Source organism: Clarias gariepinus, chromosome 6 (assembly GCF_024256425.1).
Source record: "Clarias gariepinus isolate MV-2021 ecotype Netherlands chromosome 6, CGAR_prim_01v2, whole genome shotgun sequence".
NCBI lineage: Eukaryota > Metazoa > Chordata > Actinopteri > Siluriformes > Clariidae > Clarias > Clarias gariepinus.
This window is the reverse complement of record NC_071105.1, coordinates 13,235,966-13,261,614: the sequence shown is the minus strand read 5'-3', so window position 1 is coordinate 13,261,614 and position 25,649 is coordinate 13,235,966. Positions and strand designations below refer to the sequence as shown.

The following is a 25,649-nucleotide window of genomic DNA, read 5'->3' as shown; positions in this document are numbered from 1 at the left end:
TGTGTGTGAATCAAAATGATTCTCAATCATTCTGTTCTCAATATACATGCTTCCCTTTAAGTAACATTATTAGAAGACATAGGATTAGTTTCCATTGTTATGGTGCTGATACACAGTTATACATCTCAACTAAACCAGATGAAATACCTAAGTTGTCTAGACTAACTCAGTGTGTCCAGGATATAAAAGATTGGATGACCTATAACTTTCCTTTACTAAATTCAGATAAGGCAGAGATATTACTTATTTGGCCGAAAACCAGCACACAACAGCTTTCACAATTCAGCCTGCGTTTAGAAGGATGTACTGTTACTACCAGCTCAACAGTAAAAGACCAGAACGTGATATTAAACAGTAACTTGTCCTTTAAAAATCATATTTCCAATATCACAAAAACAGCCTTTTTCCTTCTTAGAAATATTGCCAAGCTCAGGAGCATCTTATCCGTATCTGATGCAGAAAAGCTAGTTCATGCATTCATGACCTCCAGACTGGACTATTGTAATGCATTACTAGGTGGTTGTCCTGCATCCTCAATAAACAAGCTACAGTTATTCCAAAATGCAGCCGCCAGGGTTCTCACTAGATCAAGAAAATATGATCATATAACACCAATATTATCATCCCTGCACTGGCTACCTGTTCAGCTTAGAATTCATTACAAAATAGTACTACTTACATATAAGGCTTTAAATGGTTTAGCTCCCACATACCTAACCAGTCTTCTGATACGCTACAATCCACCACTTTACTTAAGATCACAAAACTCCGGACTTCTGGTAGTTCCCAGAATTTCAAAATCTACAAAAGGGGGATGGGCATTTTCATATTTAGCTCCAAAGCTTTGAAGTAGCCTTCCAGACAGTGTTCGGGGCTCAGACACAGTTTCCCAGTTTAAAAGTAGACTCAAGACGCATCTCTTAAACCTTGCATACACGTAAATCATCCCATAACCTCATACTCCAGTGCATCTATCCTAAATGGCAATTAGGCTAATTCTTTCCATCTGTTCTTTATTTTATGACCCATCCCAAGGCATCTGGAGATTGTGCCAGCTTCAGTAGACAAAGGCCGACCCTGCGAGGATCCTGAGGCATCCAGAGAAGGACCAGCTCCAGCTGGATTCTGCTTCATGATGGTTAGAGCTACACATGCTGCTCTTGTGCTCCCAGTGATCCAGACCCCATCTGCCCTCTGCACCTACTGACTCATCCCTATGCTGAACTGGACTTCATGTTAATTTAAAGAACTTCTGTTATATTGAACTTTCAGCTCCACAACACACATGGTGTTATCTCATTTCTATCCGTTATCACCCAAATGAGGATGGGTTCCCTGTTGAGTCTGGTTTCTCTCAAGGTTTCTTCCTATTGCCGTCTCAGGGAGTTTTTCCTTGCCACTGTCGCCGTCGTCCTCGGCTTACTCATCAGGGACACTCTTATTCAATTCAATTCAATTTTATTTTATTTATATAGCGCTTTTAACAATGTTCATTGTCTCTGTTCATTGTCTCTTCACAAAAATGAAAGAAATTAGAAAAAAGAAAATTTAAGAAAGTGTGTATGTGTGAGAAAAATGTCTCTAGATAATAATGAGATTAATGAATGAATGATTAATAGAATGTCTCTGATGAGCAAGCCAAGGGTGAGGGTGACAGTTGCAAGGAAAAACTCCCTGAGATTGGAAGGGATTGATCTGCATCATACTGTGTGTTAGGTGGCTGGCAGTTCAGTATAACAGTTGATGTCTTTAAGTTTAAATGCGTCCAGTTTGTTATTTGAGGCTCAGGAAGACTTGTAGGAAATTCCAGTCCTGAACTATCGAGCGACTGCAGTCTTAAGTCTTCAGAGAGAAGCTAAAATGCATGTTGTCGAGTTATTAATAAACCACGGATGGGATGGGAACTACATTATCCCACTGCTCTGAATAATGTAGAAAAACCTAAAAGAAACAATTTTACTGAATCAGAACCCTGACTGTGAAGACAATCAAATTTGCATGCTAATGCTAAGTAAACATCTTTTCACAGAAAAATTCACCATATCAACATCACCATGTTTTTTTTATGTGTTTATATAAAGCACAAATACATGTCCATGTGAATTAGCTGTTATGACAGAAACAATGACACATTTGACTTTTACTTAGACCCACACTTTTTTGCTCATTTTAAAAGAATTGTAAAATGAGTCAGTCACATAAGATTTCCTTCGAAATGTTGATATTATAAGGAAGCAAAATTATCTTTCCTGGCGGTATGCCTTCATTATCCTCAAACATGTTGTGACTCCCTCAGTTTTATTTCCTCTTTTTAATTATGAATGATGTTTCCCAGCATAAATGCTTTGTGATATATTCACCTATTACCGTAAGAATCAAACTGAATATTAATCGAACTACATTGTAGAAAACCTGTCAAACTACATTTCATCATTTCCTGGATAGGCAGCGGAATTTAACATGAGGGTGAGTCAAAAGTTCCAAAGATTCCAGTGATATTAAAGCTTATCAGCACTTTCCGTTCAAGTTATAGTCTTTGCTGTACAGGTGTGAATGTGTTACATACGTAAGTTCACTTGTAACTGCGGTGCTAGCAAAAATGAATGCCCCACTTGTTTTGGAACATTATCAAGAAAAAGGTTAGACAATCAACAGTGCTTAGAAGCTTATTGAAGAGCTGAAGCCTTCATAGAAGAGGACTGCATTCCTTGTTATCTTGTATGACAATACACTTTTACACATTTCTGCCCACTCTGTCGACTCAACACTCTGCAGAAAATTTGTTAAAGGTGTTAAAGCATCCTCCCTATGATCCTGATCTCACTCCATTGGACTCTAACCTGAAGATCCATTCCTGATGAAGAAGTGAAGACTGCGGTGCATTTGAGCATTTGAGGCTCAAAGCACAGCCGAACGCTTGTTGTCAAATTGACAAAGGGTATTGAAAAGCGAGGAGATAATTTCGAAAGATTATGTATTTGTCTTGTCTAAAAGTTCATTTAAATAATTTCTATGGCCAGAGTACAAATGTTTTTGGATTCACTTTGGATGTAAGAAATGAGCCAGGAGTACAGCCTGTGCTGCCCTCTAATGTTGAGTTTCAGGTTCATTGACAGAAAACATGTAGTTGTTTCAGTGAATCTAGAAAAAAAAACATCTTTATTTTAGATTGTTTTTGTTTAGGTATAAGCTTAGCTGTAGGATTCTTCTACAAAATATACTTACTTAAATACACAGATTAGACATAACATGAAAATGTTTATTTTATGTTTTTATGTTATTTTATTTACAGTAGGCAAAGTGAATAACATATCTTACACTAGCAGCTTTAAAGGGATGGTAAATGTTGGACAGCAAGTGAACAGTGAGTTCTAGTAGCTGATGTGTTGGAAGCAGGAAAAATGAGTAGGAGAAAGAATCTTTTAATCCAAATAGTGATGGAAAAAACCCCGAACTGGCGGCTTCACACAATCAAAATAATTTATGGAAGTTTGTATGAAATGTGAGTGGGTGTAAATTAAAATGATAAGAGTGTCCCTGATGAGCAAGCCGAGGGCGAGGAGGACAGAGGCAAAGAAAAACTCCCTGAGATGGCAGTAGGAAGAAACCTTGAGAGGAACCAGACTCAACAGGGAACCCATCCTCATTTGGGTGATAACGGATAGCAGGGATTGATCTGTATAAAACTGTGTGTTAGGCGGCTGGCAGTTCAGTATAACAGTTGATGTCTTTAAGTTTAAATGGAGTCCAGTTCATTATTTGAGGCTCAGGTAGACTTGTAGGAAATTCCAGTCCAAAACTACAGTCACAAGTCTTCAGAGAACAGCTGTTGGTATTAGCCGAGGCCAGGACAACAAAACAATAGATGACAAATAGATGTCATAATAAAATGTGTGTTGTCGAGTTGGAAACCACGGATGGGATGGAAACTACATTATCCCACTGTCCTGAATAATGTAGAAAAACCTAAAAGGAACTATTTAACTGCATCAGAACCCTGACTGTAAAGATAATCAAATCTGCTTGCTAATGCTAAGGAACAACTACACAATATGACGCACAATATTAATGTTATGACTGATTGTTTTATAAATATTTTTTTAATAAAAGTGGTTTCAGCGAGGGTGACATGTAATGTACGGAATTTACTCCTAACATATTGTGTAAAAAAAAAAAAAAGATTGGGCTCGTCCGGGATTTGAACCCGGGACCTCTCGCACCCAAAGCGAGAATCATACCCCTAGACCAACGAGCCACTCATGAAAGAAGTTTTGTATGTGCTCCCTTATATAGTGACGGTTTACATTGTTATACGTTAGAACGGATTACTGAAATGGTAGTGTATTCTAGTAACGGAAGAAGTACAACTTGGCACAAATGGTAAAATTACATCATTTTATTTATTTGTATTAATACGTTATGTAGATAGTTTTGCTGTACTGGACAGACAGATTGTACACGGGCTCCATCTTCAAAAAATAATATCACTAAATATACATTAAAGCTGATCACCTTATTTCAGCTTTATAAAATAAGTGGGCTCGTCCGGGATTTGAACCCGGGACCTCTCGCACCCGAAGCGAGAATCATACCCCTAGACCAACGAGCCGCGCATGTACACTGCCGATTTCTGTCTATATAACCATACTAGTATGGTTAAGGCGCGATATTTACTCTGTTTCGTTTAAATTAAATAAATCAGCTGTTTATTTCTGTTTTATTTATTTGTAGGCGTAGTTAAAAAATGTATGTAAATTGAATTAAACTAAACCACCAATATCAAGCGACTTTCAACAAGAATGGCACCTGCTTTTGTCGGGTAAACTAATTTATGCTAAGCTAGATAGCTAACTGAAAATAGCGTAAAAAGTTACCCACAGTGCTTTGCGTCCAACGGTAGGCTTACAGCTGGTGCTAGTGCTAATACGCAGCCAAACCGTGACTGTTTAAACATGACTTTAAATGTAAGTCGTAAAACAGGGTAAGTCGTTCAAGCACTACTGTTATTATCACTCGTTCAATATTAACAATTTACTTTTCATGCTGTTTTTACAATATTCTGATGTAGTTTGTTAAGAACCTTGCTAAACTTATCTAGCTAGCGTAAACTGCCTGGTTTATCAGGGATTGTATTACATGTAACGCTACATATCGTACGTTATAGTTGTGATTAATTTCTTACATATCTTAAGAAGTTAGTAACTATTCGTAGTATCTCAGGGTTTATGTTTACTTTGTGTCCGTGTCTTATCAACTTTCCTTTGGCTTTGGGTTGAACATATGAATGTATTCACAGAGTGACCCACTGCTGAGCTCTTCTTCATCTTGAGGGCAGTGTGAATGTCAGAGGTGATGATGATCATTATCATCATCATGGTTTCATATGCATAATCAAGGCTGCTGTGACCTTCTTCTCATGAGGATGTCTTCAGAAAATCTCTGACAGCCAGATGGATGCGTTTTTGGGAACCCTTCGTGATCATGATGTCAGGTATCTAACCAACCTGCTTCGTGCATTGCCCTCATTCTTCATTCAGTTGACCGTATTTGTGATCTTAAAAGTCTTAATGTTATTCTTAGCTCCGTCCTGACATCCTGTGAGCCTGAACTCCAGGAGCTCATGAGGCAGATTGACATCATGGTGAATCACAAGCGCGGCGAGTGGGAGGCGGAGGTACGAGCACTGGAGGTGCGACTGCATAATGGTCAGGAAGAGCTCCAGTCAGCCAAAGAACTGCTGGACAAGAGGAACTTGGAGGTACTGAATAAATGCTGAATGCAAAGTTGCTTAGTACTAGATATATGAAGATGCAGTTCCTTTTTCATCCTACAAGTGGTAGACTCTTGACTATTCATGCAGTGCTAGGAGAGAATTAGCTCCTGATTTTTGTCTAGAACTGTAATATAAAATCGTGATACATAGAGAATCGCAATACAAATAGACTGTTAGTATGTAAGAGGTATAAATAATTTTTGTAACATAATTTTGTTAAACGAAAACCCCACCCCAAATTATTTATGTATGTTTGTAATTAATAGTCAGTATTCGGAATATCTTTTGCAAAGATACTCTAATTTGATGTTTTTTTGTTTTTTTTTCTTTCATTGATATGTTGGTCTGATATGTTTTTTTCTCCCTTTTTATCTGTTTATTCATCTCCCTCATCTTTCTGTTGTCACAGTCTGCTCAGACAGCTTGGGGTTTTTTGGATTGATTTTTTTTTTTCTTTAAAGATTATACACTGAAAAGTCACTGTTTCAAAATGGTCTGCATCAAGCAGAGAAAACTACAGAGCTTGCCGAAATTTCTGCAGAATAATGTGTCCAACACATTTTTAAAACCTGGAAAGGTAGTTCTAAGCCATCAACTCCATGGAAAAAATGTGGTCAGGCGAAAATAAATCATGACTGACAGTGGTTGGTGATCACTTAAACACTTGGTAAAGTTGCATAAAAAAAATTTACAGCAGAAAATCACAGCTGTGTTTAATAGTGAAATTAAGAGCATTTCCACATGAGGAGAACTTAAAGGTTTGGATCAAAACAGACAGATGTGTCTGTAAAAAAAATAAAAATAAATGAGAAGATTTTTTTTTTAGGGAGGCAAAAATTAATCTTGAGTTTTTTTGCAAAGTGTGCAATATTACACTCAGTATACATCTCAGTATATATCTGTAAAAAAATTCAAGGAAAGCTCATTTGAGGGTCTTGATGATTTTAGCATTTTCTATACTCCTAATCAGAGGTCTGTCAGATTGTGTCCTGGCCTGATGCTCTGCCTTTACCCCGGCAGATGCTCAGGGTGAGACAAGCTGTTGTCACGTTGCTGCAGCTACAAGACTCTGGCTTTCAGCAGTTAAGTCTGGTAGTGGAGAAGGGGTTAACACAGGTGAATTTGCACGGGACGTGGCTGCCGGAAAGGAAAGCTCTTACCAGCATGGCCAGCAGGGTTTTTCTTAATGCCTCTCACCATGTCTGTGCTCATGATAACCGTGTGATGGGAGCATCATAATTTCTCTGCTTGTTTCAAGATGTAGTAATTAGAATTTCTCCTGGTCTTAAATAGTTACATGCATTAGTTTAAACGTTAGTAATACCACTAATCTGCAAAATAACTCGAAGAGAAGTTGTGCCTCATCAGCACTGATAATTGTTAGTATTTATTGTTGTCTTTTTTTTTTTTTTTTTTAACTGTGTGGGGTCATTCTTATTTTATTAAATCAGTAATTATTTCTGAGTATTTAGTTAAGCAATATACGTGCATGATGTGCTTCAGGTATTAGCCATGAAATCTTTTTTTAATATTAACTGTTCTTTTTATGTTGAAGCTAATACACTTTATTAATATTTGATATCTTATTCCTGTTCCTATTACTTTATGATGCACCACAACCACACTTCAGGTACGAGTGCTTGGGAAGCAGCTCGATGAGATGCAAACTGGGAAACAGGAACTGGTAACCAAGTATGAAGGACAGCTGCAGCATGTGAGAGAGGAGGTAAACAATTTCAGTACGTCTCTCATTGAATGAGAAACTGAGGCTAGCTGTTGAGACCCAACAAGTACTTGGAGTTAGGTCCACATTAATAGGAACACCTGCACTCCTTGCTCATTCATGCATTTATCTAATCATCTGGTGGCAAAGGAATACATGAAACCATGAAAATAGAGGGCTTTAGCTAATTTTCTTAACAAATGTCAGATTGGGATGTAATGCCTCTCACTGAAGTTTGGCCTAGTCTTGTGCTATTGTAGCACACCTTCCTCAATGTTTAACAAGCTGTGCATACCGAGATGCTTTTATTCTCTTTACTGTTTCCAAGAATGTTTTCCGTCAGTCATTCTGGTAGCTAATTTTTTCAGAAAGAACTCTTGCTTTGTGAATATACAGTATATAAAGTTTATACTACACCGTATGAATTTGTTGTGCACCAGCAACCATTTCCTATATGTTTAAGGGTGATATAAACATTAACGGACGTTCTTGACATGCTGCTGTTATTAACTCTATCAATTCAACTTTATTTATATAGCACTTTATTAACCAGTGCCCCAAAGTGCATTTCATAAATAATAAAATATAATAAAAAGACATAAATAAAAATCGCATCACAGACATCTCAGATCCAAACATTTTCTGTGTTGTAGGCACATCATAGATGCGTAGGTAGGTATGTAGGTATGTAGGTAGATAGATAGATAGATAGAGTGAGTACTTAAAGGGGAATCGTATTGTTACAACCCTACAAATTCATTTGTACATTCATCTCTACGTGGAGAAAGATAGCAAATTCTTTTATTGGGTCAATGTTTGTTGTGTCAAAAACGTCTGATTTATTAATTTTTTGTTTGTTTGTTTTTTTGCTGTAGAACACACAGAGAAATAAACCCTTTTCCATTGTACTTATTTCCAATAAAACCCTCTAAAAATTTACTTTTACATTAGGAAACCAGGACAAGCTTTATTTAATTGGCTTATCAGATTTTTATTCGGTTGCCAATCCTTAGCCTAGCTGATTGTGATTAAGCTTTGATAATATTGAATCGCTCAGTGGGCTAGCTCATGAATTGGATTTGTGTTGCTGTTACAGTATATTTTGTCAGTATCGATTTTCTAAGAGTGTCTGAAAACATCATCCAAGCACCTTCCTCGATGTATGTTTAGAATAGCCTTAAAACACATCTATAAGAAGTATAGATGTGTTTTGTCTCAAAGCTATCCTTTGCTGAAACAGAATAAGGCAGTGTAACACAATTTACAGATCTAGAGTAAAACTCCTTAATTTAGATAAAGTGTGAGATGTTTGTTACTTGACCAAACGGGGTCTGTGACTCTTAAGGTTAGGTAAGTGCAGTTCAAATAATTGCAATTGTTATATTAAGTACAGTATGTCACTGCTTTAATATAAAACCTGTCTGTTTAACAAATGGTAACTGAACGCTTTTCTGTAGTTGTCCAAGTTGAAGCGCAGCTATGAGAAACTTCAACGCAAGCAGCTAAAAGAGGCACGAGAAGGATCCCGAAGCCGAGAGGAGGACAAGAGTGAAGTTTTGCACCTGAACAACAAGCTAGAGGTACTTCATAAATGTATTAAATTATTATTTATATTAAGTTTATTTAGAAGTTCATTAGCTTTGCTCAGTCTTTCCAATGACTTTACAGTTGTATTTCATCATGTTAAGCTAGAACATGCAGGTCGCACATTAAGGATCTCTTTTTTTTTATTTTTTTAATTTTTTTATCTGCTTTAGCAGTTAAAGATTGATAATTGGTGGACTGCAAGCTAAAGCGAAATACAAGAAATTGTATGTAGGAAAAATATCTAGACCACCTGACCAATCACACTTGCATGTAGAGGTCCATAGTTAAGAATGCTAGGGTTCATTTTTGTGATTTGAAATTTCATCTAATTTTAAAGTGGTTCATTTTTACATTTACATTACATTTGGGCATTTGGCAGAGCGAATTACATTTTTATTTCATTACACATCTGAGCAGTTGAGGGTTAAGGGCCTTGCTCAAGGGCCCAACAGTGGCAACTTGGTGGTTGTGGGTCCTGCACACAACTTTAGTAAGCTGGTTTTTCTCATTTGATTTTGCTAAGGCATATAACTGTGTGTCGTCAGCATAACAATAAAAACTAATACAATGTTTACGGATTATGTTGCCCAGAGGAAGCATGTAAAGGGGGAAAAAAGCAGTGGTCCTAAAACTGAATCTTGTGGAACACCAAACTCCACTAGAGAGCATGCAGAATAATCACCATTTAAATCTACTTACTGATAACGATCGGTCAAATAGGATCTTAGCCAGGAAAGGGCTGTACCCTTAATTCCTACTACATTTTCGAATCTGTAAAGAATAGTATGATCAATGGTTACAGTCAAAGGCTGCACTGAAGTCGAGTAATACAAGCATAGTTACACAACCCTGATCAGAGGCCAATAGGAGGTAACTTACTACTTTAACGAGTGCTGTTTCTGTGCTGTGATGAGGCCTAAATCCTGACTGATACAGTTCATGTATGCTATTTCTATGTAGATATGAGCACAGCTGCTCCGCTACAATCTTTTTGATAATCTTAGAGATAAAGGGGAGGTTTGATATTGGCCTGTAAATGGACAGCTGACAGGGGTCGAGGTCAGGTTTCTCAATAATCGGTTTAATAACTGCTAATTTAAAAATTTTTGGAACATACTGTACCCAATGCTGATTAAGGAATGAATTATTCTCAACAGGGGTTCTGTTATTGCTGGTACTATCTGTTTAAGTAAAAAATGTGTCGGTATAGGATCTAAATAGTGTTAAGTAGTGTTTTTTTTTGTTTGTTTTGTTTTTTAAGATTTAAAAGTAAGAACCCTATCTGTATTTCAGATTAGACGATGTGATGCAATTATATTTATATTATAGAAGTATATACAAGTCATTTGTTTAATACTCTTAAAAAAATAAATTAAATTAAATTAAATACAAAATTTTGTTTCTTTAGGAGTTTCGTCAGTGCTCAGTAGAGTGGGATCAGCAGCGGTTGCAGTATCAGAGGCAGATTGCTTCTTTAGAGGCCCAGAGGAAGAGTCTGGCAGAGCAATTCACTCAAATGCAGGTGATCCTAAAAATTAATGAAGCACTTACTCTGTCTATTTGTCTCTAATTTAAAGAGGAAACTCAAATTCTTGAGCCATACACTGAAGTATTAATAATTTTACAGGAGTTCAGATATTCAGAGACATGAATCAATTAATGATAACTTATCGAGAAGGTTGAAATTATAGTGAATTTCAAATATATAGTCTGTGCATCCTTTGCCTTGTCTTAGTGTCAGGGTACAATGCGGCGTCAGGAGCAGGGGGAGATGCAGCAGTTGCGGGCACAGCTGCAACGGGCACAAGACTCCCTACATGCACAAGAGCTGGAGCTAGAGAGGTTAAGGCTGCTGCAGGATGAACTGGGAGACTCTCGCAGAGAACAGCAGGTCAGCTGCGGCGCTGCAGCTCACGCTTCTGGCCAGGTAGTGCCAGACAGGGTCAAGGATTATGTAAAATATGCACCAATATTGATATCCAGTACTACTATGATAGGGGGACCTGGGTACACCAGAAGAAATCATTTCATATTAATATTTACAGTGAAAGCTTGGATTACGAGCATAATTTGTTCCGGAAGCGCACTCGTATTCCAAAACGCTTGTAAACCAAATTTCCCACAATTTTGCAGCGCGCGAGAAAAAACATTGGCTCAGTTGTGATAACGTGACGCTCGGCGGCAAACCAAAAAAACATGCGTGATACACACAAGACTTGCTTGTTTTTCAAGTCAAAATTGATTAAAAATCTTTGCTTATCTTGTGGAACACTCGCAAACTGCATTACTCGCAATCCGAGGTTTCACTGTATCTTAGTTTCTTTTTGCCAGCGTTTGTAATTACTAAAGCATTCTACACCATCAATATAAAATGTAAAAAATTATAATAATTCAGATTTTTGTAATAAATAATTGCGAAAAACAGCAGAGGCAAAACTCATTTGGTTTGTTCATAGTAGTGGAAATCATGGTATTGGTGCAGCTTGTACTAGTGATGGCTGCTACTGCAGTCTTATGTTAGGATAGTTTGTAGAATGAAAGGATTCTCTGTAGATAGCTGGCTTGCTTGCTTCAGTAATGTATTGCCTGGGCAAGTGAGAATTAGGAGTGTTTTATATGGTTTGTCTCTGATTAGGTTTTGAGTGAAGAGCGGGAGGAGCTGAGGGCTACGCTGGATGCTCAGGATCAATTTGTCAGGAGCTCAGAACTGCAGCAACAGCAGCTGCGCAATGAGGTGGCTCGTCTGAACCAGGCATTGCAGGCCAAGGAACATATCATCAGGTACACACTATTGAAATGCTCCTGTTTGGCAGAAATATGTTTTAGAATGTTTGCCACCGAATATGTGCTACATACAGTTTTGTGCACAAGCCTTAAGAAGATGCAAATAACTAGTATAAATTAAGTATACCATTTGAAAAAATAGTCAATATTTGGAATAAAAAAAATTTTGAGGACTCTTTAGTCTCCATTTGTGGAGTTTTATAAGAATAGTGCCTACTAAGGTTATTTGGCATTCTACAGAAGCACTAACATCTTCTTAGGATTTTGATGGTCCGCATACAAAACCCATCAGCTTCCATTTAGTTTTTTATCTAAAAGTGGTTTGCTTATATAATACACAGCTTTATTTTTAAGTATTTTAATTGTTGTTAGTTTTGTACTAAAATAAAATAAGAGTCCATAGAAAAGTTTGTACTAAAACACTTAAGTATGTAAGATTTTTGCACAGTAATGTGTTCCACCAGCTTTCATAGTTGAACATTTTTAGTTAATAAATGAGTGTTAAATATGTTGTATTCATAATGCCAATGGCAACAAAAGTGCAAATATAGTTTGGATAAAATCTCTCACAGTAATAATAATGTGATAATAGCCTGTAGATAAATTATACAGTATACTGTATGTTCTTTTGTTTTAACTGCAGATCTCTGGAGGAGTGTCTTTCCTCTCGTAGTTCTCCAGGCCTGGCGTCTATCAGACAGGAGCTAGAGAAAGTTGTCACCAAACTACATGGCTCTCAAACCTGTGAGGCACACCTAAAATCAGAGCTCACCCGACTCAGAGAAAAGCAAGTTGCTTGGATTTTTCTCTTTTTAATGGATGTTGTACAAGTTGAGAGATGGCTATGTTGCTAGTTCCAGCTTTTTGACAGGCTTGAAAGTGTACGGAGGCAGAAAGCAGAAGTAAGTAAGAAAGAACAGGAATGGAGAAAACTGGAAGAGGAGCATGCTCACTCTGTGACTGAAGTCAAGCGGGTAAATTAAGAAAAGTGTAACACACATCAAGGTAGTGCAAATAATTTGTTGTTTTGCCAAAGTGGGTAGCATTTTTTTTTTTTCCCGGTCAATCTCTGTGTTAGCTGCGTGAAGAGCTCCAGCAGGCTGAGCAGAGTCGTTATGCTGAGGTAGAGGCAATGAGGAAAGAGGTGTCACTGCTCACGAGCGAACTACACCAGCGTGACATTACCATTGCCACCCTCACTGGATCTGCCTCCAGTGTAGAGCGCCAGTTGCGGGCGGAGGTGGAGCGGGCAGAGCGGCGTGCAGCAGAGCTCAAGGTATAGCCCTTTTAAAGAAAAATGGTCTCAGGTTAAAGTCATCCAGAAATTTGTTCTCATTTTATGTCTACTGCAGATGACACAAGTACAGCTGGAAACTCTAAAGCTGGAGAATCAGCACTTAACTGACCTGCTAGAGAGAGTGGAGTCACGATCTCCAAAGGTGCATATTACAATCTTAAAATCTAAAATAATGCTGTTTGTCTTGGCACTTTTCATTTTTTCTTTATCCTCTTTCTCTCTCTGTCTCTCCCAGAGGACAGATGGGGAGCTGGCTAGTTTGAGGGACAGTTATGTTTCCTCTCTGAAAAGCCTTGAGCAAGAGAATCAGCAGCTAAGGCAGGATCTGGCAGAGGTTCGTGCTCGTATGGAGGCCAGTAACCAGATGTGGCAGGACAAGTATGAGAGAGCACTGATGCAGAGCCACAACAAGAATGCACACTCCCATGACAGGTACTCAAAGCAAAGCAATGTGCACATTTATTAATGGAACAAGCATAGACTATTACTCAACAGGGCTGAGTATGTTGTTACTTCTATACATCTGTAACACTGAATCCAGAAAATGCAATATTAGAGCCAGCTTTGAGATGCATTATCTCAAAAAGGTGGGTCGCACCATAGTCAGTGAAAATAAAATATTGGAGCATATGGAGAAGTTCATTTTAAACTTATGAGGCCAGACTCTTGTCTGCTCAATTAGGGGAAAAAAAGGTTAAACTCAAAACAGATAGTCATGCTGTTGTTTTTAAAACATGCTCACTGTTAAAATCGGACAAACTGTTTATGTATAATCTGTGGTCTTGGACAGACTACAAACATCATTTTGCATTAGAAAGGAAAACCTCATGTTTGATATTAATGAAGTAATTTTCAGGGCTCTGTGCTGCATGTACGATGAACTTACAAGTATGTTAAAAACGATGGCTTGCTTTCTTTACACCCATTTCCACTTTGCAATATTTAATAAGAAGTTTATTATAACAGGTTAACTCCACATGCCCTTGTTTTAGTTCTCTGTTCAGAGCCTATTAGTCACTTCCTCCAATTGTTCTGTGTTACAGGTGTGAGGAGGAGCTCAAAGCCGTGAAGAGCCGTTTGCAGGAAAGCTCCTCGCATTATGAGCTTCAGATCCAGTCACTCCTCAAGCAACTGGAAGACCTATCATCCTCCTCATCCCCCCACCGACCCGATGGTCAATCACAGGGGAGCAGACCTGCCATCTCACCAACACCGTCTGCTTCCTCCTCCAGATCCTCGTCTTCCTCAGCCATTAAGACCAGAAAGATAGTGGCTCTGCTGAGCGCTGCAGCTGAAGAGGAGAGGACGCAGGGGTCGGGTTCTGCTGGAGACCCGTTGCATTTGGTAAGTTTTAGAGAGTGGTGCTCTGGCTACAGAGGTAAAGAGGTATACACAAACTATAATGTATTTCTCTCTCTCTTTGGTTTGCAGGAGCATTTTGCAGGTTCTCCAGCAGGTTCAGTGACTTCTCATTTTGTAGAAGAGGAGACACAGCGTTCTCAGGAGCTCCTGCAGCGTCTAGACGCCCATATACATAGTATGAAGCAGGAGAATGCGAAGACTGTCAGCAAGTACCTAGCCAAAGGCAGCAGCCCCCGCAACCCACACTGACCACACACACATACACACACATACACATATACACACACACACACACACACACACACACACACACATACACACATACACATACACACATACACACATACACATATACACATACACACATACACACATACACACACACAAAGTGCCTTTTAAGATTCGGCCAATAAATTTAAATTGTACTCCCCGTCATGGAGGTTAAAATCATTGTCAGTAAATATGATTATTGCCAAAAGAAGGAAAAATGGCCAATCCAATAGGGACCGCATTTCGACTGCTGGATGTTTGGCAACATATGCAGTCTCACCCAGCACTGAAGCATACAATACCTCTGTAGCGATTGCACTAATGAATGACCTGGATGTGGACCTTCATTATGACTCTATTTTAACTCAACCTCTGATTGACCAGGTTCGGTGCTGTGACTGAAGTCTGACTTTTTACTATGTAGCACTTTAGGACAATGTTTTTCCATGCTTTTTTTTCTCTTGTATCCTATCTCTCTTCCCCCTTTTTTCCCCACAATCTCTCTCCGTTTAATACAATCCATGTTTATGTGTACAATTAACAAATTTGTGAACAGTTTTTAAACTTTTCTGAGTTATAGTGGAGAACCTGTTGGAGTTACTGTATTAAATGAGCTTGTATTGTTTATAGGAGTGTATGTATTTATGTGATGTGTTTATGACTCATCCTCAGTGTCATTGTGAGCTTTTGGGAGAAATGCGTCTGCGCAAGAACTATCACATGTGTTCTCATGGGCCACTTCAACATGCAGTGCTGTACAGCAGAGACGTTCAGCTGATATACACAGCAATTACACACACTTTCAACAGATACACACACTTGCATAAGCAACAGGTTATCAAGAAATGATTAAAATATACAATAACTGTTGTTGTACAATATGCATTATGTGGCTTACTAGTGGTCCAGCTTTAATTAGAAAACTTATTTAAATGCCTAACTTAAAGCATTTTTAATAGAAAATGCTCAACAATTTGATATTTTCAGTTTCCTATCAGTCCAATTATTTGGATTTGTCCTTTTTCAGATCATCATTTTCTGTCAACATTTACATCAAATCTGTGATGCTGCTTTTATAGGATACTGACAATATAACAGAAATCTGTGGGCCAAATACATTCTCCAAAATGAATTACAAAGATTCACCACAGGTGAAACATTAGGTCAGTTAGATACTAAAAAAAAAAAAAATTCTGGATTAGTAATAACAATAACTCGAACAGTTTGTCCTTGGGAAAATTAACATTGTAAAGAGGGGACAGTATGAAGGGAAAAAAATTATAAACAAAAATCTTCCCAAAAATTTTAATGGTATTTTGGGGGAGGGGGAGTGAAAAATTGCGCATCTGCACTTTGGTTGTAGAATTAAATTTGAATTAACTTTTAGAAAAGACATACATTTTTAACATAATCTTCTTGGAAAAAATGTTACAGGCTGAGGCATGATCCATGAACGCACCGTCTTCATCAAAAGTGAATCTTGGTCCTTGTAGGGCTGCTTTCAGGGGACCAAACAGGAAAATGTTTTAACACCTCAAAATGAAGTTTTTCCAAGTGTGACAGTGTGGGGAGAAATGTGCGGACTCGTTTGTGTGTGTGTGTAGGCATTAAACTATGTTCTCTATAAAGTATATACCTCCAGTTGAACATTCATTTGCAGACTCCAATAATTGTGGAGTTAATGTCGGTTTCTTTGGAATAACCCTTGATATTTGCTGCTCTGGTGTAATAAATACACACTGCAAAGTTCTAATGAAAATAGGCATGTACTGTTTAAAAGTCCTGTGGTAAAGTAAGTTTTATGCTATGTGTGCATCATGTGTCAAGAGCGCAAGTAACAGACCTCCATCACTTTTTCTGCCTAATGACGGTTTTGCCAAACTATGTAATCTTGGTCAGTTCACAGCATTTCACTATAAAAACGCTGTGCCAGAGCTGTCTTGTATCCCCAAACAATGCCATACATCATAAGAGCAGTTAGGGTATGGTAATGAAATCCATATGGGGTTGTGTGTTTGCAATGTGGCCAGAAAGACCATTACTGATGTGATGCACAGAGGGGGGAAAAATTATATTTATAGAGGCTGTGATCCATGACTGGCATTAAAAGAGAAACTCTGCTTTAGCCATAATGACGTACAAGTGAAATTCAGTAAAATTATCCCAGATCTGATTTGTGGTGGAATGTGTGGGCTTTTCCCCCTTTTTCATTGCTTCAGTCTTCATTTCCTAAGATTACCAAGTACTGGAAGTATGCTTAGCTAGGCTTTAGTCCAACACTTTTCCGAATGGTATTTGGTTACCCAGGCTACCACAGCCACGAGGCCCAACAAACAATGTTGAGGAATTTGGCAGTGTATACATAGACACACTCTCAAGCAGAAAGCGAAACATTTTTTATTTTTATTTACAGCATTATTTTAAAGACATAATGAGTTGCTTAAATATTTAAGTGACATTGGAATGAAGACCTCACTAAGAAAGGATCCTGTCAGGATTAATCCTTGATGCTGTGGATTTTTTATTTTTTTTTGCCTGCTTTATTTTAAAGAATGTTTGAAGTTGCCTAATAAATACCATCTGTTTTTAAATCAGGACACATTTATTATAACGGTATTCTAGGCCTGGTTTCCAGACACACATTCAGGTCAAAGGGAAGTGGCCTGTTTCTTTGAGTTGTGACGTTTTAGCTGGCATACGCTATACAGTATAGACAATATTTAAAAAAATCAGACTGTTACCTTTTGAAGTCTTTAGTGTTCCCCCAATAGAGGGCGCCAGGATGATGACTAACTTCTCAGCTCATGCAGTAACCTTACCCTAAATCACCAGTTGCTAACACTGTCACAGAGGAATGCATTGAATTGTAATGAAAATATTATAGAGCAGATACAGAATTATTCTTTATGTGGCAGAATAGTATGAACCTACAGTCAGCTGTATTATAGTGGAATCAAGATTGTGATGCAACACAAAGCTTCCAGTGGTCATCAACTTGTGAACTGGTGTCCACATGCATGCATAGAAAAGTATATTAGTGGAAAAAAGCTTCTTGAGCCAATCATCCATCCATCCATTGCCTGTAGTGCTCATCCTGTTAAGGGTTGCAGGGCATCTGGAGCCTGTATCAATATCCGTATACAATACCTGTATCTGAATAAAAAACAGGGCTATTAATCACTGACTTTGGACCAGACATTATCAAATTTTTCTATTTTATTTACATTTGGTTTGATGAATATGCATTGATTGACTAAGTGGTAAGCTTCTAGCCTCTCATATGGAAGGCCCAGGTTGTGGCCATTGCCCAAGATTCAGGCACTGGGGTTTCAGGGTGCGGTGTTTCAATAAATGTTCCCTGGTGTAAAAGACTTGTGACAAAATCAGCTATACAGATCAGAAATCCGCTGTGGCTTTTAATAGGAGCAGCCAAAAAAAACAGCAACAACTTCATCATTTGCTCTGTAAAGTGAACAGATTACTTCTCTTTCACACTGATGGTTTTGCAATAAGAACTTATCTTAAACTGTGGATTTGTATATCCTTTTTTCTTACTTCTGATTATAGTTGGTGGCCCAAATGTATGGATTCATATGCATTTTTCCTTATAAGTAGTTTTTCCTTCAGACCAAAGATGGCTTTGTAATAGCCATTATTTTCTATGTTATAGACGTGGTGTCATGTTGTATCTGCATGTTGGCTGGATTGCACCTAAATTTTATTGACCGTAATGACCAAGAATAAATAAATATGGAAGCAGGCAAAACTGTTGTTAATCTAGTTAATTAGGTGAATAAAACAAAACATATTGACTTTGTTTGTCTTATTTATAGCCATAAACTAATCATTAGTAATGTCGGTATTATTAAGACCTACAGCATGTAAGCAAGGAATTGTAATGGGATTACTAGTTAATGTTAGAGCTGTCAGTCCCCAACAAGAAGTGTGACATTAAAATATTTCCAACAGATGTGCTTCACACTTATCAGTGCTGATGTGTGCATCATTGGATTTGACCATTATTCTTTTTACTGGTCAAGTCTGGGGCGTTGTCAGAGCACAGCTGGATTAAGAATATTCACATCTGTCTTCTCAGATGGACAGACAGATGTGTTACAGCGAGCGCTGTGCAAAGCACAAGTCTTTTGTTTCGGCTCCTGGTGTCTCCTCCCTTCCTCAAAATGCCTAAATGCTGATAAATAACAACAGTCCTCTTTAATCTCTGCATGTGCAGTCACACATGCAATCCGACATAGACAAAATTACCACACCTGCTTGTTGTTACCCAGCATTCAAAACATATCCACAAATCAGATGTGATTTGGTTGCATGGAAATGTTTGTACGGGGCGTTCTTTGTCAAACTGAGGAACAAGGAAGATTTCAAGAAGCAATGAAAGCTGCATACTTAACTAATCACCCAGGCACAGTTAATCATGGAGAAAAACGGATAAAGAGCTGGAATTAAACATTACTACATTGCTCAATGTAATCGTGGGCCTTCTCTCTCATCACATGGTCTATGGAAATAGGCATTTAAACTATTGGTTAACATCCTGTTCTTGTAAATCAGACAGACATGTGTCTATCCAGAAATTACAAATTCTTGCAAAGAGCTGGTTCCTCATAATATGCATAAATGTGTGTGTGTATATATATATATATATATATATATATATATATATATATATATATATAAAATGGTGACCTGGCAGAGTTTGGAAAGTTAAAGCTTTTTATAAAATGTACAGCCTTGGGAAGGGAAGAGAATTCTGAGGCTTATAGGGATTTTGTAGGACTTTAGCCAAAGCAAACAGGTCATATCTCAAACCAGATGCCTGCTGCATCTTTGTTCGGTGTGGCGTAGCAGGTTGTTTTCCTCCATAGGTTTTCCTCATTCCATAAATTCACAGTTTGTAAAGCGGCTTAACACAAGTCTTTTTCTCAATAGTATCATTTTAAATATGGTTTTCAGCTGCTAACGGTATGGTACAAATGCTTTGCTGGTTATATTTTTAGCCACAACAACATCTCTTCAAGGTCTTGGGCTATACTACTAACCTTATCAAGGATGAGTTAACTCTGAAAACCCTGAATGGAGAAGGAAGTGTGTCTACCAAACTTGCATGGTATTTCTTTATCTCAATTCACTGATTACTCAAGTCTGACACTAATCAAGTTCACATGGAGTTCCTTACCAGGGCCAATGTTTTGCGAGTGAGTGGTGCCTGGGGATATCACCACCATGTGGTACTTCAATCTACTCTCAAAGTATTGGCAAAAGTAGTGCATTTTTTTCTTCTAAACACATTGTAAATTTAATAGGACCCCCGCAGTTGATATTTGGCCAAGTCTTCCTTGCAGAAAACAGCAAAGTCTCTTCTTGTTTTATCTGAAAGAACTGGATAACTTTAGTTTTGGAATCTTGGACCATACTTCCAGGCAAAACATTTCATGCTTTATACTATTTATTTTTGATACTGAAAGCAATCCAATGTTATATTGTTAGTTCTGTATTTGACCCTCCTTAATTCAGACCAGCGATTTTTAATTAAATCAAGACTCAAATGGTCATTATAACATTGACTTTGTGCCAAGGATAAGTTGTCAGACTACTGATCAGAAGGTCAGGAGTTTAAACTTCAGCAACGCCAAGCTGCCACTGTTGGGCCATTGAGCAAGACCCAGAAACCTAAGCTGCTTAGTCTATTGAGGAAAATGTGTGTTATTTGTTGGCCTTTCAGCTTCTCCCAGCAAGGGGTCGCTACATCGGACCATTCGCATCCGCACATAACAAGCTTGGCACAGGTTTTACGCCGGATGCCCTTCCTGATGCAACCCTCCTATTTTATCCTGGCTTGGGACTGGAACTGCATCCAGTGACCGGGGTTTGGGCACTGGCTGGAAAACGAACCCAGGCCTTCCGCATGGCAGGTGAAACACCTTCCACTGAATCACCAGTGCCCATATGTGTGTTTCTATGTATGTGAGTGTATGTGTGTTTGTGTAAGTGTATTTTTTTATTTATTTGGAGTGGATTGCATCATTGCCTAAGAGCTCCAGGATGCCATGTTCGATCATAAACACTGGTTGGTGTTTGAAGTGAGTCTCACCTGTGGATTGTGGATTGCCTACACCCAAATCCTAGATGTAAAGGTATGCGTGAGGGATAATTTGTGATGGTTTGTGAACTCTTTTAAAAAAAGATAAGCTATATTATTATTACCCATAGTACTCCCAGCTAGTGTAAGGATAAATAGACCTAATTTTACCCTAGAACACTGCAGCGCTGTTTTTTCTATTTTTTTTATCTTGGTGTGTTTTACTGTTTAACTAAATCTGGGTGAAGTATTAAACCAACAAGTGTTATTGTTCCTTTTGAGTTTACACTTTTTTTTCACACACCCACTCGTTGTCACTGATGTAGTGGAAGTGTTGTGGCATATTTCTGCTCTAGCATAACTGTCTGACATTCCTGAGAGAGATAAGAGCTGAAGCGATAACGTTTTTTTCTTTTTTATTTTTTTCTTCTTCCCAGGATTGTCTGCCACTGCACATCCGTCTCTCGTGTATTTCTCATTCATCTCCAAACCTGGCATAGCCTTGCATCCCTGGCCCAATTCCTGTTTGTGTGTTTGTGCTTTTATTGTTTATCCCTGATGAATATGGTGTGACGGGAATCTGCTCCACACCCTCAGTGGGATGTTCACAGAGTTCTAGAGACAGAATGGTGGGTGTCTTATCAGCCCAGTTCAAAGAGTGTGTGTTTGTGTGTGGGGAGACGCCAGCGATTCTCAGAACCAAAGATCTGGCAATGACCCCTTTCACCCTATCTCATACACATACAGCCACACACACCCTATGCAATGCTGTGGTCATTCTTCTCTTGTCTGGTTCCTTTTGACCTCATTACGATTCCATTTTCTTATCACCTAGTCCAGGGGGAGGCTGTTCAGGCATCAGTAAGCACCATTTGTAGTTGCCTCTTATCTGAGTTTTACACGTAGTCTAGATAGAAGAGGTGTATTTGGTATGCGACTGACTAATGGTTTAATATCCACAGCTGTCCTCCTGCAAACACTTATTGTAAGGAGTGTGCCTTACAATAAAATAGAAATAGGCTGAATCGTGTTCTTTTGGTATCTAGATAGGAAACAGGTCTCTTTGAAAATCAGATATGTGATTGATGCCAATCTGCATCCAATCTGCATCATGGAAGATAGCAGTAGTTATGGGAAGCGGGCAATGGAATGGCATGTGTAGTGTTGGTGGTGGTGTGTGTGTCAAGAAAAGAGAGAAATGAGTAGATTGCTTTGGCGCCTGTTAGTAATGTGAAAAACATGGCAGAGATGCACATCTTTGAGTCTGGAAAAAATTTCCCAAACTGCGGCACACTTGCACTGGATTTTCTTAGTGTGTACTCAGGCTTGTGCAATGCGATTTAGCGAAGCTGTGGGGTTTATGATGTTTTTCACATGAAAAACAGCATATATTCCTGTTTTATTCCTGTTTTCAGTGGCCACTAGATGCTCTGATGTGCTTGAAAGGATCATTGAAAGGACCTTTATTGTACTTTCCCTGATAATTTTTATTGTACTTTCCTGATTTTAATTTCCAAGCGGCAAGCTCAAATTTATCAGCCCTTTGTGTTTGGGAGTGTGAGAATACTAAAACAAATGTGACTGTAGGGGATTTCCCATTGAAAGCAGGGATAAACATAAATTTTATTTTTTTATTTTTTTCCAACTAGATGTACACGACACTTATTTTGTTGGCCTGATAAAATGTATTTGACTGGACACAATAGCAGTGTATGCTGCCTGACCAAAAAAAGTGACTGTTGGATTTAAATAAGCAAATACATAAGAGCTCTTAATTGGATGTTTCAGCATGATGAACATGTCCCTACATGATGCAGTGAGTAGTTTCTCGTTTTTTAAACAACCGAAGACGCATCACGTGGTCATGGAAAAGATGTTACTGTGTTTCAGAAGGGTCAAATTATTATCCTGGTCCAAGGAATGCAAACAATGGAGGCTGCTGAAATGACTGGAATTGGATTAAGAACTAATCATAATAACTGGGATTAAATAACTAAAACTAATAACTAATTAAAAACTTTGAAGAATGGTGCTAAACTTTTAACCTCGTAAAAGAAATGTGGTCGGAAAATTGATCACAAGTAATTGATGGGATTGGGACTAAACAGCTGTGTGGCCCTAAGAAAACACATTGTTAGTGTAAATTAATAGAAAAAGCCTGTATTTGGTAGGGGCCATAAAAAATGGACTTTAGAGCAATAGAAAAAAGTCTGATATGTCCAGACTGACCATATTTTAGTAATAAGGTAAATATATAAAGTACACACTTATCGGTGTTGATGTGTCACGTGTGTGCAGTCTGGGGCATTGTCAGAGCACAGCTGGATTAAGAATATTCACATCTGTCTTCTCAGATGGACAGACAGAGTCTGCAGGCAGCGTTATGACTTGGGGTCAGTGACAATAAAATAAGGTCCGCTAAAGACCTGAATGATGAGGTGATTGTATCAATACATTTTTTTCTTCCCTGAATGCACAGGAACCTACCAGCACTCAAATTGTGAGCATGAGGAATTATTTTTAACTTGAATTGAGCAAACATGAAGTCCTGACCTTAACCTCATTTAAAGTCTTTAAGATGTGCTGGAGAAAACTTTCTGTAGTGGTTAGCCTCTCCCATCATCAATACCCGATCTCTCAAAAATTTATGCAAATCAATAGTTGAAAGCACGCTGAAGGCACATTCTAAGCAAAGCTAATTGCAGTCCAACAAAATATCATTCATATTAATTAATAGCTACTTTTAGCCAAGCGGCGAATATTTCCAATAATCCAAAATATAACACATACTTACTCAAGGAAAAATTGCAAAAAAAATTAATTTCAACGAATACTAAATGAATAAATTAACAGGTTTTTGACAGATTAGCGTTAAGTGTACAGTAAGATCTGGATGTATGTGAAGGAAATTTACACACAGTGTAACATTTTAAAGCATAATGAGAAAACAACAGAAAATCTGTCAAAAATCTTCAAAATGAAGCAAAAGAATTCCAAACCCAAAGTCATACATGCAGCTGTTCTATAAAACGTAAATATATTGTATATTGGTTGCTTCTATAGTTTAGTAATATCTGATATTTCTGTTCTGTTAAGTCTCATTTTAATCTCTCACTATTATTGCATTCACAAGGGTCTTTGTGTCAACAGATAAATATAGACCTGTACTCTTTGCTCAGGACAATTCAGTTTAAAATTGTGCTTTTCTTAAAGTTTTCATGAACTTGTTCTTTATAAATGTGTGTTAATGGCCTCCCCGCACTATTCCCCATTATTTCACTAAGGTGATTTTCTCCCCTCAGGTCATCTTTAGAAATATCCTGTGGTATTCGGATTCAAGCGTTAACCCTTAGTAATGCTTGGCATCAGCCTCTGTTATGTAAAAGTGTATTGTGTGTCTCTCCCTTTGACCACTAATTAAGGCGACCATTTGGAAACTGGCCTTAATTACACTGGAATGCCTTGTGAATAACCTTGCTAGCATGCCACCCCTCTGTCCTTGAGTTATATCTCTAACTCACTATTCGCTAGGCAACTGGTTCAGCACAATGTTTTCATCTGGTGGAATTGATGATGCAGGACTGAAGCGTCATTCGAACAAGTGAATTTAAAATTATTGCACAGTAAAAATCATGTGGATGATTGTGCGGGGGTTTGAAGTGATTGGACTGGAATGTTGCCCCTTTGGTTTGCATTGTTTTGAGCTAAGACTAAAGGGGCAGTTAAACATGTGAATGTGCTCATTTGCTAATCAATGCCAGCTGCTCAGGTCCGAGCAACAGGCTGCTATTCATATTCAAGCCCATTGATAACTGTGTTTTTTAGCTTTTTTACTATTAAACTAGCTGTAAGTTTTTCAATACAGTTCACTGTGTCCTCAATTTACTTTGCACACATCTGTCAGAAATAAATTGCAACATTTAACATCCAGGAATCACTGAGCGTTTGCGATGCAGGGACGTGTCTTTTGGAAAGGGAAGAGGAAATAGTCATCATTCCTAAATCCTTGCGCCACAGATTCCTTTTTAATGGTGAACAGCTTTGCAGCTATACCAGTTCCTTGGATATGTCGTGTATATATAGCAGGTCTTTACATACTCTACTAGGCAGTATAATTTGCACAAGTCATTATAACTCAGATGTTTTTGCTCAAACCGGAGTTAAGTTATGCAACTTTTTAATGCTACATGACCTCAGCCTTATCTTAATCAGGTAATACCACTGGTACATTCCTGTCTCAAGTGTTGGTGATCCTGTGTTGCATACTTGTTTGTTCTCCAGAATAACTGTGAAAAGGAAGTTTGATTGTGTACTGGAATGTAAAAACGCACTATAAGAGGGTGTGCCAGGCTAGCAAGGGTAAAATATAAGCAGTGTGCACACAGTGTACACATCTAATCTTTCTGCACATTCAGACAGGGCCGCGATGATGACAGCCATTGCCTGTTTACATGTTTTTTAGTTCAGATTGATGCAACCGTTGATCCTCTCAGAAAGAACAGCGCAAAATCGTGGTCATGGGTGGAAAGCTCGTGCTTGTTTGGGGAAGTTTCAGGATTTTTGGCTCAGTACCGTTAAGCCGTATGTCTGTATTTCTTTCTTGAAACTGTCTATTACTTCATTTGACTTTTAGCCCTGTCTTTACATTCCTCCTAAGCAAAATGTAGTAACAAAAGCATACCACTGATTCTCTGGGTGTTTTATGCTCATGTCCACTCTGGCCTAATAACACAGTCAAGCCTTCATTATGCCA

The 25,649-nt window shown here is 38.2% G+C and overlaps 1 protein-coding gene and 2 non-coding genes across 5 annotated transcripts; 1 reads left to right on the top strand and 2 right to left on the bottom strand.

Moving 5' to 3' along the window:
* Positions 1-4,183: 4,183 nt before the first annotated feature.
* trnap-ugg (transfer RNA proline (anticodon UGG)) lies at positions 4,184-4,255 on the bottom strand. Its single transcript has one exon. It is a non-coding gene; the product is annotated as a tRNA-Pro (tRNA).
* A 282-nt stretch (positions 4,256-4,537) lies between these two features.
* Positions 4,538-4,609, bottom strand: trnap-cgg (transfer RNA proline (anticodon CGG)). The gene has a single exon. It is a non-coding gene; the product is annotated as a tRNA-Pro (tRNA).
* Positions 4,610-4,866: 257 nt separating this feature from the next.
* On the top strand, positions 4,867-15,423 carry cep63 (centrosomal protein 63). 3 transcript variants are annotated; one of them, XM_053499474.1, is made up of 15 exons: positions 4,867-4,981; positions 5,297-5,491; positions 5,581-5,758; positions 7,404-7,499; positions 8,954-9,076; positions 10,492-10,605; positions 10,819-10,974; positions 11,719-11,864; positions 12,511-12,654; positions 12,739-12,841; positions 12,946-13,143; positions 13,220-13,306; positions 13,400-13,596; positions 14,208-14,508; positions 14,596-15,423. In XM_053499474.1, exons 2-15 carry the CDS (start codon positions 5,451-5,453, stop codon positions 14,773-14,775), a joined length of 2,064 nt encoding a protein of 687 aa, XP_053355449.1. In that variant the 5' UTR covers positions 4,867-4,981; positions 5,297-5,450; the 3' UTR covers positions 14,776-15,423. The 3 variants fall into 3 exon arrangements, with proteins under 3 accessions (XP_053355449.1, XP_053355447.1, XP_053355448.1); XM_053499472.1 differs by having other exon boundaries at positions 10,819-11,010; XM_053499473.1 differs by having other exon boundaries at positions 4,879-4,964; positions 10,819-11,010.
* The last annotated feature ends 10,226 nt before the right edge of the window (positions 15,424-25,649 follow it).

Coding starts and splice junctions, on each gene's coding strand:
- cep63 (XM_053499472.1), top strand. CDS start 5,451: ATGGATGCGTTTTTGGGAACCCTTCGTGATCATGATGTCAG. Junction 5,492..5,580: donor CTTCGTGATCATGATGTCAG/GTATCTAACCAA, acceptor TGTTATTCTTAG/CTCCGTCCTGACATCCTGTG. Junction 10,606..10,818: donor AGCAATTCACTCAAATGCAG/GTGATCCTAAAA, acceptor GCCTTGTCTTAG/TGTCAGGGTACAATGCGGCG.